We start from the raw sequence: 19,280 nt of genomic DNA, 5'->3' as shown, positions 1-19,280 counted from the left end.
ATTGAAGCTAGAAGCCCCATTCATGAAGCCCCATGAAGCTACGGCCCTGCAGGGCTCACGCAACACAGTTTCGCCCTCTCTGCTCCATCGAGGCACGCTCGTGACGTGGCATCGAAGCCAATGGGAATTCAGGTGTCATTCCTCTGGTACAGACGCCTGCTTTTTTCGCTCAATGACCCATTTGACGCCATCACATCAAAACGCTCTTGTATGCTTTGAAGCACAGAAGTAACTGGAACGCCCGTGTAGGCCGACCCACACTTTTGGAAATAATATTTCTGTTGTCCTCCAGGAAATTCATTTCAAGTGGATACGTCTTGCAGACTCACTGGTTACGATTCGTAAATTGTAATATGTGTCCTAAAATACTTAAGAAGTAATTACTTTATTTCTGTTAGTTAAATAAGTGTTTCGATTTCTCGTGTAGCAACAGAGAGTTTTAGCTTGTCCGGTATTTAAATAATCGTAGGCGGACTGGGGGCGAAACGCGAGAACATCCGTGTACTTAGATTTAGGTGCACATTAAAGAACCCCAGGTGGTCCAAATTTCCGGAGTTCCCCACTACGACGTGCCTCATAATCATATCGTGGTTTTGGCACGTAAAACCCCGTAATTAAATTTTTTTAGGCGGACTGGGTGATGGGGCGGAAGGCGGAGGCATAAACGGAAGTGGCATACATGGTGCAGCCACCTGGTGGCGCAGAGCTTAAACTGACAAAAGCTATTACTGCAGTACCCAAGTGTATCCTACTTCACCGCTGGTGTAAATTTTCGGCAGTGGTGTAATCGTGTTACTGCCTAATTTTTACACCCGCAGCAAAGTAAAATGCACTTGGTTACTGCAATATCTTACAATAGCTTATCCGAATAGCTTACCCGAAAACCGGCGAAGCTAAAGCTCTGTTATCCGCCTCTTCAAATAATCTAGCTCAATGACAAGAATGATGCCACCTGCCGCAGGCAATTTTTTAAAAAATTCCGTGAAACTTAAAGATGACTATTCCCTATTCAAATAAGATTAGCACTGAAAAAGAAAAACCGAGAAGTTCCGTCAATTTATTTATATATAAAGAAAAGCGCAGGTGAAAAATTCCCGATTAATATCTTCGGCACGGCTTTCGTTTCCCGCCTAAGAACCTGCAAAGATCGTATATTTCTACCAAGGCACTCTCTGGTCTTCCATCTATATTGATTCCCGGCTTTCTCACATACTTTCAAGCGCTCATCAACCGACAGCAGTTGCTGAGGGAGCGACATTTGTAACAGCCCTTTACCGGAGCCGCACTAGAACATTTCCGGATGCCACTGCCCCTCGATCACTCTCGTCCTTGCTAGAATTTTGCAACGTGCTGCGTCAAGACTTATGTAGCACATGCACCAATGCCTGCAATACTCTGCCAGCCGTTTACAATTATGAGGCGTATATTTTATTTTGCTTCTTGTCGATAGAAGCTTTTACGCCATCTGGCACTCCCGCTTTGCGTCGTAAATCAGTGTCGTCCTGCACGAAACGTAGACACGAAGAATTAGAAAGGACCGAAAAGCAGGAAATAGTTACATTTTATTTGCTTACAGATGAACCCATGTAAGTGCCCGTGGTAATGCCCATGGAAGCAGGTGGTGTATCTCCTGCCATCACCGGTCGGTGATAGTCGCCTTGAAGAGGATGGCGTCCAGTGGTGGAACAGGGACGCTGAGCGTCTGCCCCGGGTAAAACAGGCCTATGAGGGCATTGTTGTTGAGCACGTCCTGCAGCACGTACCCGCGAGGGTTGTGCAAGCCTAAATCTTGAATGGTAACCTCGAAGGCAGCTGGCCCTCCACGAATGCTCGGGTTGTGTATCATCAGCACCATGGAGCTGTCGCCGCTGGGAAGTCGAGGCATTACCCAACGGATCCACACGTCAAGGTGATTTTTCTGCGGGTGTAAAAGGAACACAGCTGGAGTATAACGAAATAACACAAAGGAAATGCAGAGTTAGTGCGCGCTGCTGGAGTTAGCTTTACACAATTAAACGCCTTTAGTCTTAGCTGTCCCCGCACTATCGCTTCACAGTGTACAGTGGTGTCCGTTATGGATGCTTCGTATAGATGCGCGAACCAGATTGAGGTGACGGGTTTACGCTTTCTGTACGCCGCAAGCCTGGACATTTGGCTTCAAGGCTCTCCCCATTTTAGGCATCCTACGGGGATATCCTGCCCCTGCTATGCGTGTAGGGTATTCGTGATATATTCTAAAGCTTCGAGGAACATGGGTAAAGTTGTCACCAGCAAGTGTGGTAGGATCAATGTATATCTTTATCTGCCGATAAACAGTGAACATCAAGAGGGCAGTTCCCCTGATTACCCTTGGACTCCGTAGAACGTACGTAGTTCTGGAGCACCGCCACGTTGCCCGGGCGCACTCTTTATCGCTCGCTCAGCAACGTCGAAGCACTATTGCGCAAAGGCTGTACGTGCCTCATTTCCTTCCTTCCCACTGCTCTCCCTCCCTTCTGCCTTTGCGTTGCGAAATGATGCAGGGAAAGGCTTTAGCGCGGTGGCTTAGATCTGCTTGTGCGTTTTTCAAGTTCACCTCCTCCTCAACTCCGTGCACGTAGTACATACAGCGTCCTTAGGAGCCAGACATTTCTCTGCTTCTGTCAACTTCCTCTGATGACTTTAGAGGCTAGAGTGGGCTGTGCTGTCAACAACAAAATAATAATAATAATAATAATAATAATAATAATAATAATAATAAGAATAATAATAATAATAGAAGTAGAAGAAGAAGAAGGAAAGCTTAGATGCGAAGGCGCATCTGTGGATATATAAGTGGCACAGGCGGATATAACAAACACGAATGGGATATTATTCACTGAAAGTTACACGATTCCAACAAGGAGCCCGATTGATTTGAGAGAGTTCAGAACGATACGCTGAACTGCGGCACGCCTGTTAATATTGCCTAGTAGGCCTGCGATAAAAGGATCTGACGAACACCCGGAAGTGGCTGACGGAAGTGCTGAATGCGATCGCTCATTGTTTTTCGCTTGTCTATGAACCTGAATTCGAATATAAGGCGCAACTAAACAAAAGGACAAACGCCTGACCCGGTCGTTTGATCCAGCGGGTTTTCCTCTTTCGCGCTGATGTCACGTTAGAATTTCTCTTCGCTGACAAGAACTGCCACACACTCTGTAACTGCTATGGGACCTCCTTCTATTCCTTTATTTCATGACCAACTTTGGTTCATTAAAGAAAGAATGAAAGGACATAAATTATATTTTTGCCAAAAATGCAAGATAAAGAAAACTGTGCCCGATTGCAAAAGATGGCAACGGTGCGTTGATGCGCGGTTTAATCACACTTGCGTCAGCTACACATACGTTGTGTCACTATATTGATTCAATGCTTAACGCATTACCGTCTACAGTTGTCGTGAGATGGGTTTTGTCGAATATCTTTCACGAAACTACATGCACTTAGCGGAGTTTTGTACAAGTCATTTGCCTACTGTGGTTGTCACCTGTGGAAGTCGGCTTGCCTTGGCTCGCAGTGGGTCTCGGATGACGGCGATCACGAACGGGCTGAGCAACAGGGAGCGTGCTGCGTAGCCCACGCTGCGCAAGTCCACCGACAGGATCGCTGGGGAGGGCGCCACGGCCCAGTACGCGATCTGAGAACGCTGCAGGGACTCGGACAGACCGTAGTTGCCCAGCACCAGCTGCGATGAAACGTCTGCCACGTATGTGTGGGCACGCCCGTCCACTCACCACGCCCACCCATTTTCCAGAGGCTTACACACCCGAACAAGGGTTCCTGACTCGTGCATCCTGACGCGCCTGAGAACTACAGCTTTTACGATTTCAGGATCGCAAGCAGGGCAAGTTGGTAACGATCAATCTTCAACAGCACCGCTTAAGATAGCGACAGCAAACTTCCTGTCTTCTTTTACTGTCTTAAGTGGTGCTGTTGAAGACTAAATTTTACCAAATCATCGATACCATATAAGCAGAGCCACTGCTTGGTATATGACTTCCCCCGTTTGCAGAGGCTGACAGTGGCAGCAGTTACTGAGCAGCGCACAGTAATGGTGAACACGTCAGGGTGCATGGCATTGGAGCTGCTTAGCGCAGTCATTGAGTTGGGGCTGCAGAGTTCATGTGTAATCAAACTTGTCGGCAATGTAAAGCATTTGTAGAGTAGTTGTAGAGCATCCCTTAATCACATCCATCGGTGCTTCGGTTAGAACACAACTAATAGCGACCATTTTTATCTTTACTTTGCCGAAGTGTTCGAGAGTGATTCCACAGGGTTAGCCATACTCCTAGCTCATAGCTGTTTAACAAAGCAAAAGGTTTACAACTCAGGTAATCAAATGAGCGATTATCACGCAATTTCTGATTTCCATGATCACCGTGTAGTTTCTTGAGCAAATCATATTTTGTGTAGAATTTTTTGTAACTGAAAACAGCCACCGGTAAAACACTCTTGAAAACTACACGTGGAGTTCAGGCGAACCTTTAATTCGAAACCAAATTTAATCTCTTTTTCTGTAATTATGTGAAATAAGGAATTATAAACCACTGAGGGCCAATCTTATTGAAATTTTATTCACTTAAAAGGAAAATTTATTATACAGTGACTTCTAAGGGCGTGTTTTAGGCCTAAGTAGAGAGTTTTAAGGTTTATTCTTAAAAGTTGTAAATTATTTTTCTTATTTTTGGCCATTGTTTGTTGAATGAGTTAGGCCTAAAGGCGTAAATAACTTCTTTCCAATCACCAAATACATATATATATATATATATATATATATATATATATATATATATATATATATATATATATATATTATACTAATTCTATCAAATTTGGTTCAGCGCTCACGAAAGAGAATTTTTGTGTTCCTCGTGTACTTGAATAGAAAAGCCTCGGGCCGAAGCTTCACATTCATGAAAAACAAGACAGGAACTAGGTCGCAGAACCAGCTTAAATAAAAAAAACACTCCATATTTCGGAACGTTTGAGTAGGCAGAGAATGTGCAACACCTTTTGACACATTGCCTAAAAGGAAACGCTAAATGAAAATAAACTGACTTTTTTAATAAGAAAGAGAATGAACGAATCAACAGACTTCGGCGATTCCTTCTCCTCTGAACTCATTTACGGCGACATCTGCAGACTCCATACCTGCGGACTTCTTTCTTTCATCCTCTACAGAATCCGTTGCTATGCTCTCCGAAATACATGCGTAGGCACTACCACTCTCAGAAATCGGCGTGACACACGAAAGCTTAGCGCAAATAGCAACAGATAAATTTTGCGCGACAGCTGAGTGGTATGTGTGTCCGGCTCCTAACTGCAGGGGTGCGATCGTAGATGGTTGTTCGGCGCGTTCATTCGTTTACCGGCGCGCGCGATTGGCCTACTCCGCGCCGACGTCGCCAGCCGCGGGGGGCGGCCACGTTTTTGGTGATGTCAAAATGACGACACGCTCCTGTCAATCATCCTCCCACCGAGCATTTCGTCTGCTAGGCGCCGAACCCGACGGGAGCTGGGAAGTTTGGAGCGATCATACGGCTTCGCATGCTGCGTCTGGTGGATTGGATTAGATCCAACCGGCGGCTGCGGCATGGCACGTTTGGATCCAATCCATAGTTTCATTCGAGAAAATGGCGCTTCCGTTGGGAACTTAGGTTGTTGCGCTGGCGTTTCTAGAGGAAGGAGGAGAGCGGGTGGTGGTGCGAAATGCGTTTGAAGAACTGGCAGAAAGTGAATTCCGGCGTCGTTTTTGTTTCTCGAAACAAACAATTCGCTGGTTGAACAGCGAAATCGCCCCCATCATCGGTGCCATTGAGCCACTGGAATGTTGTCGCTGCCTCTTGAAAACTGCGCCACTCTTCCCGTCGTTTCTTTTTCTTTTTTCTTCTCGCTGTGCGCGACACCACCTAGGGACGACGCAGAGAAACTAATAGTTATAAATTGCAGTAGTCACACGTACCACTATATGAAAACGTGTTTGGGCTTGAGAAGAAAAAATACATTTTTTTTAGATAAAGATTTCATTCATTTGGAAGACAACAAACATTCCGTTTTGGTAGTATACTGTCCGCAAGCAGACGAAAAACGACGGAAGTAAACTTCCGGAGAGGTCACCGCTTCCTGAGTGGCTGCTCTCTCCGCCCCGTTGTCACAAATTTTGCATACTGCCACATTGTGACGTTGCAGCAACCGAACGAACGCGTATCGAACAAAATATCTCCGATCGCGCCCCAGAGCAATCTGGCTCATAACGTGATTGCGAAGGCATGTTTGTGTGCACAAATCCGCGAATTGGACGTTTGCTGCTTACGGTACTTTGTGGTGCAGGTAGTTCATTTGATTTCAAAAGATTCATTTGCGAGCCCCAGATTTCCGCTGGGGCATGAGCTCGATGCCAGTGGATTTCTTTTTCGTCGCCATACAAAACCACCGCTGAAAACTCACGTGCAAACATAAGCGCCGCAGCACACAGCCTATCGGTCGGAGGAAGCAGTTTTCAGCAGCACATGCTGCAATTTCTAGTCAGCAAATTCACCGGTCATCTTGAGGGCCCATCTGTCCAGCTCATTGGTCCAGCTTCTGACTTAATAGGGCACCGACGTGCTACAACGTAGGAGCGCGTGCGCTCGTAACGTGCATGTTGTGTAGGCCATGAATAACAGAGCTTGGCTGGGTGCACCACACGAAAGCAAACATTAATGACAAAGGCGCGCGCCTGTTGTCGTTCGAAATGTCGTGTCATTTACGTGGACAGCACATAGCGGACGGCCTATAAGCTGCATATTTCAGTTGCGCAGTCAAACTGCCGTAGCACCTCCTGGCAAGCACTGGCTCCCCATATGGTAAGAGCACGGAGTAAGACAGAAGCGCCGACTTACCAATCTGGCAATGCATTTGCTGCGGGCAGCTACTGTGAAAGAGATAAAACGCGCCCAACGTTCCGCCGTGCTTTCTGACTCCGCTTGCCTCCTCTGCCTCATTCGCATTCCGAGGCACTATCTTCCGTTTCGCTCTTCCCTGTGTGCGGGTAATAAAATTTCACGCCGCCTTGTGGTCAAGTTACTAATTCATCACGTTGAAGACATCATAAGCAGCAAAAAATGTCAGGCACACTGAGAACCGTGTCGCCCCGAGAAACGCGATGTTATTGCGGTGCGCTGTTCGCTTGCAAATGCCAGTGGAAAAGACGCGGCCACGGATGCTACCGACAAACAGGCAAAACGCGCAAGACAAAAACTAAATGATAGCAGGAGGGCGTGCAGGCGAGTGAAGGAGGGAAAAAAGGCCTGCCACATGGGCAGAGAAGTTGCATTAGCCGTAAAAGGGGCCGGACGACGGCAAGCCGATGGATTTAAATCAAAACAATGGGCTTTTGCGCTTGCATGCCCCTTTGTAAGTGAATGTTGCTTTCACACAGAAAACAGTTGCATACGATTCGTTTTTGCAACGACTCATGACACCAAATGCGCAATAAAACTTGTCTTGCCGTATTTATACGTGAGTATTTAATTCCGTCCACGGAGGAAGCTTTATGGTGGAGGGAAGGTGGTATTTTCCTTTGTGAGAAAACTGCCTTCGTCATTTTTAATATCAAGGACTCATTGCAAGCTCAAATTATGAACAAGCTACCTTGCACCATTTTCTAATAAAATTTTAGCGCGTAATCTTAGAGTTTCTCTTTATTTTTTCTTTCCTTCGTTCACATAGGAGCATATGTGCTTATTAAGGAAAGGTGATCAAGATTGCTTTCCGCCAACGTGTCGCTCTGAGTTTCTCGTAGCTCTGCGTGCTCGAATGGTGGCGGATGACATACGCGATGCATGTCGCGCATGTCAGATGCGGCAGCAAGCAAGCGCATAAGCAAGAGATAGTAAACATTATAAAAGGGAGCACACGAGTGTAGGTAGCCCTTCCACTGATCAGTGGGTGGTCCCCTCAATCCAGGAGTCCAGCGGCCTTAGCTGCCATTCTCCCTCGGTTGACCAGGTTGAGCTAGTCCGTCGAGTCTGAGCTGGACAGCACTGCCTCCTATTGCCGTCTCATAATGCTCTGACACGAGAGGAAGCCGTAAATGAACGCATATCCACATTTGAGCCTCTACCACGGCATACACCCTGAGCTGTATTCCGATAAATGCCCACACTGCGATCAAAGCAGAACGCTTTACCACCTGGTTTGGGCTTGCGCGAGCACACCACAGCTCACACCCACTGCGCATAGAGCAACGAGCGCATCACAGCGGTAAGCGCGCGCAGTTCCCCTGGCAAGCTGTTGATCGAGCTTTCAAAGTCTCTTATGATCCTCACCCCTAGACCAGCAGCCGCAGCTGGCCGCCGCCGATATCGCTCAAGACGCTGAGTAGCCGCACCCCTCCAGTGTCTTGCGTGCGCGAAATCGGGCCACCATCCTCGGCTCAACCTCGCACGCTTTCATTCGCAACCACAGTCTACGGCACGCGGCCGCGATGTAATCCCATTTGGACTTTACATCTAGCACCACGGTGACTGCGACGATGATGGCGGCGGAAATGCGTCTGTAGTGTCCATATAATAGCTATCGCAAAAAAATAAGCCAGCTAGCCCAACGCACAAAGCAAAATACTTATGTTATTTACGCTCTGACGTCACTACAAGTAGGCCACTGGCCCATACATTGCCACGGGAGAAGAGCGCGACACGTTTACATTTCGCTTTCGTTTTTCCTGTGCTGTAGTTTCCAACGAAAGCCTAAGCCTACAAAATTGGCATCGCTCTAAGAACGGCCAGAACCCTCTAGCCTTTTCTTCCTATAGGACGTCTTGGCTAACCACCGTGCGACATCGCTCAAGGCTGCTATGCTATACGTTCAACTACCCGATTGCACAAGCGCGGTTTCCAGATATATTAAGGACGGCTTATGGACGTGTCACGACGTTTATGATTGGCATAGCGTTTGTGCTCTTAAAAGGAGAGCAAGAAAAGGGAGCTGGCAAGCCTTTCTCTTTCGTTCATCCGTTCATTCGTTTGTTCGTTCGTTCATTCTTTCAAGTTGCCTCTGTATATTTCACAAATGCACGCTTCTCGTACTCTTGTACGATCTGTCAAGTGGACGCATCTTGAACTGAAATTTAGAGTGACCAACTCGTTCAAGTATTGTTCGCGACTAGCATTGGTTGGGAGCTCCGGAGACGCGACGCCGCTGGTTACGGCTTTAGATACTCTGCATACAAATACACTTTGATGAAACTGTGTTGAGGCCCCACCCGCTAACAATGTGAATAAGAGATGATTATGTATTTCCATTTTCATTCGCTACACTACGACAATTATACAAGTTATCGGTGAAACGTACAGTAGATAAGAACCGGGCACAGGCAGAGCTTTTAGTAACCCTGCGTCAATACGGCCTCTTTCAGCCGCCGCAGTGACCTAGCGGCTGTGGCGTTGCGCTGCTAAGCTCGAGGTCGCGGGATCAAACCCTGGCCGCGGTGGCCGCATTCCGATGGGGGTAAGATGCAAAAACGCCCGTGTCCCGTGCATTGGGGGCGTGTTAAAGATCCCCTGATGTTCAAAGTTATTACGGACTTCCCCACTACTGCGTGCCTCATAGTAAAATCGTACTATTGGCAAGTATAACTGCAGAATTCAATGCTTTCTTTTTTTTTTCTTAGCAAGCATTGCGCTAAAACGTCACACAAGGTCCCAGAATCTGATGTATAATGGGCTGAAGAATCTTCACAATTTCGGCCAACCGCTAAAAGTGCATTATTGCAACAGAACAGGCAAAAAAAAAAAAAAATCCGCTAGATATATCACACGATTGGCTAAGTGCACATCATTTTCAAGGCCAGACGACGAAAGTAAGAGATTAAAGTAAGACAGTTTGTTTTCAGCGTTCACCCCGGCTTCAGGCTTTGCGATCTTGATGCACGCTGCGTTAAAACGACCTGCACTGGCACAAATGCGTTTTAGAATATTCGCAAGCAGCACCATCGTGCTGTGATTTCTATATACTAAAAATGCGATTGATGTATATCGAGAATGGAGTGGTTGCTATACGGAAGAACTATACGGAACTTTACCGCGCCGTAGTCAGTCCAGGCGCCCGGACCTGTGACGTTCGCCAGGAGGTCATGATGTTTGGCTTCATACAGCACCGCATCGTATATTTGGCTCCAGTTGTACGTCACAGCGGCGAAGTTTCGCCAGATGTTGCATGTCCCGGCTATTTTCTCGTAGTCGGGCTGAAACAAATGATATTAATCTTTTGCTAAACCACGTATTTATATATCCTTCGTGCTTCCGCGAAAGGTACCAGATTATAGAGACAGCCTCCTCACGATAAGATTGTGGTATGACGAGGTTGCCCGCAAATGCACGCAGAATTGCCGCGCGACCTGCAGCTCGAGGCACTTTGCGTGTATTCGCGGGCTTCTCTCACGCTCGCAACCACACCTTTAGGTAGCACGTATTGCGGAACAGAAAGCTGTATCGGGAGCTTTTCATGTCGCTCTACAATTTTCTCATTGACACTTCTGATCAAATGATAATATTTGAGATCTTTATTTATTATTTAAGACCAATTATCTATTTAGGCGGAATGAGAAAAAAGTTTGAGTATCTCGAAGCGACGGCAAACAACATTACTTTTGTTCTGTCCCGCTACGTGGCATTTGTAAGCTTTTTAAACTCTTGCTAAAGTTAGCTGGGACACCCTATATATTAAGAGGAGATTATTACCGAAACACGGGGACGTTTATTCACAGATACATAAGCTTGAGAACACGCGCAGGGGACGTGTATTATTGCATATAATGTGTTCATCGGTAACAAATTGCTTAGTGAAGCAAATTGCGGCTGTAACATGTCTGGCAGTTGTAATGAGTGCTTCGTCTGGTAAGATGTATACAGCAGCGCAGATATATAGACGCCAAACTTACCGTGATACCGGACTGCGCAAGGTACATGGGCCATTCGCAAGAGTAGAGCATCGGTCGCCCAGTAGCATTCAGAGCTCGTCCAAATTTTGAATACACTGAAAAAAAAAAGTTCTCTAAAATTATGCAAAATCCGGCGTTCGTGTTGTCCACTTCTCTACTCTTGTGTCCTGTCTGTCTGCACGCCTCACTTCTATTTTGCATAATGAACCCTTACCAACTAGCTCAGCTTTCTGTCGTTCTATTCTTCTCTAAACATAATTTTGGGAGCTTAGCGCGGTGTTGCGCCTCGAGGTGACTTCTGGGCCAGGAATCCACCCAACCCATTGCGTCCGGTAGTAGGAGTTAAGGAAAAAGGGTTTAATTTAAATTATTTAAACCGGCACCAAATACGGAAGCCCACTTCATGTAGGAGCATATTAAACGTCTGAGTTCATATCAGGACACGTCAACCACCTGTGTACCAAGGTATCCACTTTTAATCCCGTCGTCTCCACTAGGCGACTAGACTAGGGAATCTGATGACTATCTCGGCCAATGACAATTGTCGAATCGGTCACAAAATCCCGCCCATGCCGCTACGACGTCGTTCCACCGGATTTGCCTCCTATGTTGCACCTTCGCCCGCGCATATGGCGCAACTGCGTATTAATCTGTCCATCTGGTGTTGTAACTGCCTATCTGGTGAAGGAGAAGCCGAACTAAGAAACGCACCTACACTAACGCTAAGATATAAGCAGCTGACCTTTCTTTCGAGTGCCCACTTTGTTTTTACGTAGATGCTCAAGGGATGTTCAGAGCAACCGCTCACGGCTCCGGAAGGAAGGAGCAAGAGGCAAGGTCATCACAGACTGCTTCAATCACCGAGAGAGAGAGAGAGAGAGAGACAAATGAAAGGCAGGTAAGTTAACCAGAATAAGTCCGGTTTGCTACCCTGCACAGAGGTAAACGGAGTTATAAAGAGACAGGAAGGCGTATTTTGGCATGCCGAGATAATAGAGCATGCCGAGAGTGATAAAGGGATACGTACTCGCCGCAATAGAAGCATTTGTAGGAGTATAAAGGCATGCATTATATATGCTTAAGTTTGGGAAACTATTGATTTGTAGCGGCCATCACACATCCACTGCTTTGCTAGTGAGGGTTCTTAGGTGAGGGGTATAGAGGCGGCGCCATAGCCGATAGTACTGGAGGAGTGTGTGTGGGATATATATAGTGTGTGGAGGAGTCTGGGGGATATGGACTCGACCTTGGGGTTACGGTCGTCCTCTTGGTGCGACTCCCCGGCACGAGAGCAGTTTACCCATAGCTACCGCAACGCGGCCCCCTTCCCGCGTTTACACTTACGTTCATCCATCTTCCTGGGGTTCATGTGGCAACCATCTACGTTGACGAAGTCGACGCCCCAGTCTGCGAACGTCTTGGCGTCACGCTCGAAGTTATTGAGGCTTCCCGGATACCCATTGCACGTCTTCGCTCCAATGCCCGCGTTTATGCCAAACTTGAGGCCTCTGGAATGTACCTTGATGAAGAAGAAATGTGCGTAACGGACATCGAATATGCAAGAACAAATCGTTGATGTAAGATAGAGCGCGCCAAAGCGCAGCTGTTTAATAAGAATATGAAATCTCTGCTATATGCAGGCTGTTTCTACGAAGGCTTAAGTAATATTTTTAAAAAATCCCTTTCGAAATAAAAGGACAGTTTCTTCGGACACATGCCGTTACTGGAGGTGACCACGGGATGATGGGTGATACGTGGTAATTAGTCGTCCTTTATGTAAAATTTATTAATAATTTTAAACATTTAGTTTCAGTGGGCTCATCGTAATTGGGAAATTCAAGCGAGTTCTCCGCACAAGCCATGTCAACTTTCGGATAAAGAAAAACGTGATTACCTACGGAACAGTGGCACGACGAAATTCGGCTATGAGAGCGAAACCGAAACCGGGAGGCTGCAACGAGCGCAAAGCCGCGCCCCTCGAGGCGGCGTTCTGCTGACGTCACCCAGCGGCGGTCAACGAGCGCAGTGTGGCTCCGTGCTTCTAGCTGTTCCCAAACTTTCTGCCCTTGGGGAACCCTAGCTATCTTCCCAGTGTCACCACTTGTCAGATGAATAAGTAAATGTGTGCTTTACGGAACATGCGTTTAAAAAGAATCTGCCTACGCTAAACTAAAACACCTTTTATATTGAACAGCCACAGGAGAAAGTAGCAATCTAAGCTAAACATACAAAAGGCATGAACCACGAAATCAAAACAACGGTCCACAGAAAGCTGCACTTAAGCAGTGTATTTTTCGTCCTCTATTCCATTCGCACACAATCAGGCATCGATGACATGCATCTTGGTAGCGATGGAAGAAACATTTGCGGATTACAGTTTCTTTCCACCACAATAAAAGCAAATAATATTAAAACAGTTGCCAGGTTATATATTTTACGCACTCTTGTCAAGTCGCAACCAGAAATATACCGTCACCAAAACCCGCTTCCCGAATTTAGAATGTAGCGTCGATATATATTTGGCTCGTGGTCTGGGGCTTCGAATCTCAGATGTCGGTATAAAGATCAGCCTGCTCGCCATTTATGAACCTTGATGCATGAATCGTGTTTTGCTCAGTTGCTACTTGGTTGTCCTCCAAGTATTCTGTCACGTGCTGGGCTTACGTAGTCTACGACAGCTTTCATTCCGCTGGGAAAGCGGTCGGGATCAGCCACTAGGTTTCCCTGGGCATCTCTGGATTTATCACTCCAGCAGTCGTCCACAATCAGATACTCGTAGCCGGCCTGGCGGTAACCGTCCATCAGGATACGGTCGGCCATGTCTGAGATAAGATTTTCGCTGAAAGATAGAACAAAATTTATATAAGCTTTCATAAGACGCCATGACAAGTGTCAATACCCTTCTTAAATCGGGCACAAACGCACAACGGCGATTGGCTGCATGACAAGAGTTGGAAACATGAATTTCAAAAGTACTTGAACCAATTGCAGTAGAACACATTGTGTGGCTAGTTGGTTCATACATTTCAAAAGATTATGCGCCAATAGAGACAGCACACTAAGAAAGAACAAAGACAGGACAAGGCGCTTCCTGTCTTTGTTCTTTCTAAGTGTGCTGTCTCTGTTGGAGCTTCATCTTTTGAAAAATACTTGAACCAAGAAAAAAAGAAAAAGGGCGAGTCCAAGGATATTAATTGAAAGAGCGTGAAGAAAAAGAGGCAAGAAAGGCTGTGTGCATGAGGTTAGGGTACAATGGGGCCATCTGTTCATCTTGAGTGGACGTGAACTAACGGATACAGGTAGTGATTCTGCACGTTGAAAAAAATTTCAGAACGAAATGCGGCACAGCAGCTAACGACAGTAACGTACCTCAGGGAACTAGCCTCAGTGGTGCGAATTGCACCATTTATTGTGACCGGTAAGGGAAAGAGACCAAGGAAAGGAGAAAGGCGTGGAGGGTGACCAGAACCAAAAACTCTATTTGCTAACCTACACTGGTGGGCTTTGGATGGGGAGGTTTGATACGAAGAAAATATAGAGACTCAGAGCGCAGGCACATGATAACCGCCAGTCCCGGCCACCGCATACGATCACAGCGGACCCCAAATTTGCAGAGAGAGAGAGAGAGACTGTGAACTTTGGACTAACATAAATAGCATCCTCTTTCGGAGAGAACGTTATAAGTGAAACTAAGTGTGTTGCTCTTGCACGTAGATGTCATTGCTACTTATCGCGGTTTATGAGGCGTTAGCATTCTTAGAGTACTTCACGAACTTTTCGACGGTTATCTACTTTGTATCCAACAGTTTTCCAGCCTACTTGTGTGACTGTTTAGTCCATGCTCGAATGGCTATAGCGCATCGAACTGCTGTGCTTAGCGAACAGATATTCTGCCGGCACGTCAGGTGCTGACTAGATGGAAAGCACCAGTTGTCTCAGCGTCACGCAAACAGAGATAAAGGTTAGCGTCCTCGCAACTGGGCCGATGAACAAAAGGATTCAGAGCTGAGGCCTAGCGGCGGAAGTGTCCGACTTCACCGCGCACCGATGGTATAACGTCGAAGACCCGCATTTCCTAGGAAACACGACTGCTTTAAAATTTCAGCGTCAGTGCTGTCTGTTCCACTTGATTATTCGTATTAAGCATGCTTGCAACTCAGGAAATAGATATACAAAAGAGTTAACATAAGCGGCTCAATACAGACCTCGCGGGATACAAAGGAATGAGGCGCAGGAAAGTGCGCCTCATTCTGCCCCACCAGTGTCTAACTGTCATGAAAGTGAGCTCACAAGTATCTAAGCTTCCAGCCGGACTACCCTTATGAGAAGGCTTTGGTGTAAAATTATTCGCTTTTTTTATTATTACTTTACATTGTCGAATCGCAGCAATGAACAACTGACGTCAAGCACAATTTCGCTGAATGGATAGACTGCACGATATATCAGTTGTCTGTTTGTTTGCGTTCTCATATATTTACTTATTTATTTATTTATTTATTTATTTATTTATTTATTTATTTATTTATTTATTTATTTATAACTCTTGATTGTCAAGTACACGGTACACGAACGCTGGCACACAATATACAGCGAGACCGCCGAACGTTAGTGATTGCTGAACCAGGTTCACTGGAGTCTGACTACAATATTGCTCACCGTGACAATATGTGTAAATAAGGATGACACTGAAGGAAAAAAACCAGTCACAAAAGACAAAGGACAAGAAGAGATGTTCACACCACAACGACTGGTGGTGTGAACATCTTTTCTTGTCCTTTGTCTTTTGTGACTGGTTTTTACCTTCAACTATGTACCTACTGGCCCGGATGTCAACCCTTCTGCAAGGACGACACATGCTTCTGCACTACCGTCTGAGTTGGTGACAACGTAATGAACCGAATAATTCTGTAAAGTGAAGCAAAATATTAAGGGAAAATAATGGGACAGGGCTGAAGTAACCCTATAGTTGCTTGTAGCTCGAACATTCGTTGCTCCGCAGGCCACGTGACCTTACTTTCAGTGAGCAACGAGGACTTCGCACGACCGGGGGTGGTGCCTAACTATAACCCAGTCGAAAAAGCGAACCTCATTACCCGCAGAGAGCATAGGCAATAGGATGCGGGCAAACCCAGATCGAGTCTGGGTGAACATCTTACCTTATGCACTCGTCGTAGTGCCATACTGGATCGGTGTTGCAGCCAAATCTCTGCCATGTTCGCCATCCCATCGGCGGAAAGAGAGCTAGCCCGTTGTCAAGGCAGTTCCCTGACGCGAGAAGCGTGCTTGACATGAACAAAGTTATCAGCTTGAAATCCATAGTACCTAATGACGTGCTTCTGACTACGAGTTAAAACGCTGCGACGCGCAATGAGAAGCAGGCGACAAATCTGTTGTAACGAAATCCAGAAGGCCGTAGTATGCGGACGGCGAATTGAGATTCCGGTGCTTCGCAGCGGCATGCAGTTCGCTAAGCAGCGCGTCATTATTGTTCCCGGCGAAATACCAAGTGCGAGCTTCGATAGTTACATGATTGTCCTATCGATTGCTGGAATTCGCCGCTGAGTGTTTGATGAAACAGAAAACAAAAAAAGAGCTTAGGTGCGGCGTGTACTGTCTCGTGTGTCATCATATTGATACGTTTTCTATCGGGAGCATGTGCTTGATAAAACGTGCCATCCTTTTTTTGCTGATCGCTATCTCTGGATGGCAAGCCGATTAAAAGGAAATGGCAGAGTGAATGCTGATAATCCGAACGAGGAACGAAATTGAGCGCGGGCATGAAGCTGTACATTAATAATGGCGAACCATGTAAAGGCCTACTGTCAATAAGGCTTAAAGGAGCCACCCAGAAGGAAGCGGCAGGAAAATATTCCACACAAGCGCTGGTCTTCTTCCCGTTTAATTTCCTTCCTTCCTTCCTTCATTCCTTCTTTCTTTCTTTCTTTCTTTCTTTCTTTCTTTCTTTCTTCTCGTTATTGTAGTGCGAGCAGAACTACAACACGTAAATTTGCGTAATGCGCATCCTAGCTAGTAAAGATGAGTACCTAATACTTGCGTGAAGAGTGGCATAAAGTTTAGTGAAGATTTTACGCTAAATGCGAGATAAATGCGTTCGCATTATGTCGGACCTGTTTGAAGTCCCAGATTATATATATATATATATATATATGACGAAGGCTGGTGGTCCACCAGCCGAGAACATTAAGTAAACGCGTCTTACTTCCGTCTCTCTCCTATGAACACGTCTTTCCTCTCTCTCCTATCATACATATATATATATATATATATATATATATATATATATATATATATATATGTATGTATGATAGGAGAGAGAGGAAAGACGTGTTCATAGGAGAGAGACGGAAGTAAGACGCGTTTACTTAATGTTCTCGGCTGGTGGACCAGCCTTCGTCAGAGTACGGTCTGTACAGTCACTGTAGTCTGACGAAGGCTGGTCCACCAGCCGAAAACGTTAAGCAAGCACGTCTTTTGTCCAAAACGTTCGTCGTCTCTCTCCTGCATGTTACGTCAGACCCTGCGTGCCGGACTTTGAAGAATATATATATATATATATATATATATATATATATATATATATATATATATATATATATATATATATATATATATATATATATATATATATATATATAGTGGAAACACCGGCTGCATGGCTGCGCCGCTGTAACGCCCTCATCACCGTCTGGGTCTGGCTCATGCGACCGTGTAGCGCGCAGCCTGCCTGGGGCAGGAGAGCGAGGAGCGGCAAGCAGAAAGTACTTCAGCTGGCCGGGGGCTTCGGGACCTAAAGGTTGTGTCTTGGATGGCTCTTGCGCCCTGTGTCATTTCTCAGAGCCTCATATGGCCACTGGCTCTGAAGCCACGGCCCTGAGCTCACATTTGGCCCCTAACGTGGCGCCAGCTGGTAGTTCTCAGATATAGCATCAGGGCTTAGCATTTACTGTCGGCAATGCTATCATGCTGATAACGCGCGTGCCGTTCATTACTGGCAAGTACCGGGCTCGCAGCGTTGAAGAAAGGAAACGCATCAAGGCAGATGAAGATTATCGTTGTGTGGCAGAAGGGGCACTCCAAAGGGTGTAAACTGTTCTTAGAGTGTATCGTAATAAAAAATCTACAACAACGCCGTTGGCGCTAGTAGTAACATTAGTAAACGTACTGGTTCAATGTCTTATAAAGCTAAGTATCCAAATTTGCCTGCGACATTCCTGCGCTTAAATGAAAACGAAATAAGTTATTAAGAACCAACCGCGGTTGCCAAAGAATGTGTTTGGCGAGCTTTGAGAAGTGGTTATTTGTGGTACTATGTATGTTTCACTATTTGTTATGTATGTGTGCTTCCTAATCAGATAGGGCTGTTGGCGCGGAATACGCCAGAATGTGTTCCATTCGATTTGCCTTATGGGCGGCGCTTCCCTTCCTACCGTGCTTTATACGTATACGCGGGAGCCAACCGGCACGTCGAGCGGCACTTTTTCGCGGGCGAATTGGAAACCCCGTACAGCGTTTGCGACCGCCGCTGCGACCAGAGGTGCAGCGCCTCAGCGACAGCATCTCGAAACGTTGGCTGCCACGAGGTAAGAATGCGAGAAACGCTCCCCCACCGTGCCACCAAGTGGTGCCGCCGTGTGGTAGCACAGGTGGTATCGCCGAGTGGTGTTCACCCCTAGTCAGACTGTACTATCTTCGGGATCGGCGTGCGACTGAGCATTTGGCAGTTTCGCCCGCAGGACGAAGCATTGACATCGATAACAAGGTTTAGCGTAGCGATTGAACTCCTCGGACGGTGCTCTAACACGCGTGTGCGACGTGTCGGCGCTACGGAGCACGTAAGGCCAGCCCCTGCTGGATAGAACGAACGGCTACCCGGCGTCTCACAAGGCTGGCGAGATGAAGAGCGCCGCCAGTGGCGTTGCAGGCATCCCGCCTCCGTGGTCGATACGAGGTGAGACTGACGGGAAACCGTCGGCTGTAGCCGACGCGCAGTGCAATATTAGATAACGTCACGTTGACGCTTACCCATAACCGTCCGTTCCGCTCAGACCAGTGCACCCACCGAGCGGCTCAGCTGGAGGTGTGCTCGCAGCGTGAGCGCGCGCAACGCTCGTGCCCCTGACTCCGCCACCGAGGCGACTCAGTCGAACGCACCCCGCGTCTCTTTGAGACCTGCCGCGCGCGAGCCGCGCATGCGCCCTGAAATGCGACTTGGCGACGGCGCGAACGCGCCTCGAGTTAATTACTATGGCAATAATATAATCGCACTACTAAAGTTGTCCAAGGAACCACAAGCTCGGCACACACCAGTACTCTTTTC

At 46.8% G+C, this 19,280-nt stretch overlaps 1 protein-coding gene across 2 annotated transcripts; it reads right to left on the bottom strand.

The window, feature by feature from the left end:
- Positions 1 to 1,550: 1,550 nt before the first annotated feature.
- Positions 1,551 to 19,073, bottom strand: LOC142578781 (alpha-galactosidase A-like). Of its 2 annotated transcripts, XM_075688351.1 has the most exons (8): positions 18,986 to 19,073; positions 16,099 to 16,207; positions 13,607 to 13,781; positions 12,287 to 12,461; positions 10,943 to 11,037; positions 10,085 to 10,246; positions 3,509 to 3,706; positions 1,551 to 1,918 (listed from the first exon to the last, which is right to left on the bottom strand). In XM_075688351.1, exons 1-8 carry the CDS (start codon positions 18,987 to 18,989, stop codon positions 1,637 to 1,639), a joined length of 1,200 nt encoding a protein of 399 aa, XP_075544466.1. In that variant the 5' UTR covers positions 18,990 to 19,073; the 3' UTR covers positions 1,551 to 1,636. The 2 variants fall into 2 exon arrangements, with proteins under 2 accessions (XP_075544466.1, XP_075544465.1); XM_075688350.1 differs by lacking the exon at positions 18,986 to 19,073 and having other exon boundaries at positions 16,099 to 16,505.
- Positions 19,074 to 19,280: the final 207 nt, after the last annotated feature.

The sequence above is a fragment of the Dermacentor variabilis genome, chromosome 4, assembly GCF_050947875.1.
Source record: "Dermacentor variabilis isolate Ectoservices chromosome 4, ASM5094787v1, whole genome shotgun sequence".
NCBI lineage: Eukaryota > Metazoa > Arthropoda > Arachnida > Ixodida > Ixodidae > Dermacentor > Dermacentor variabilis.
This window is presented reverse-complemented; position numbering and strand designations above follow the sequence as displayed.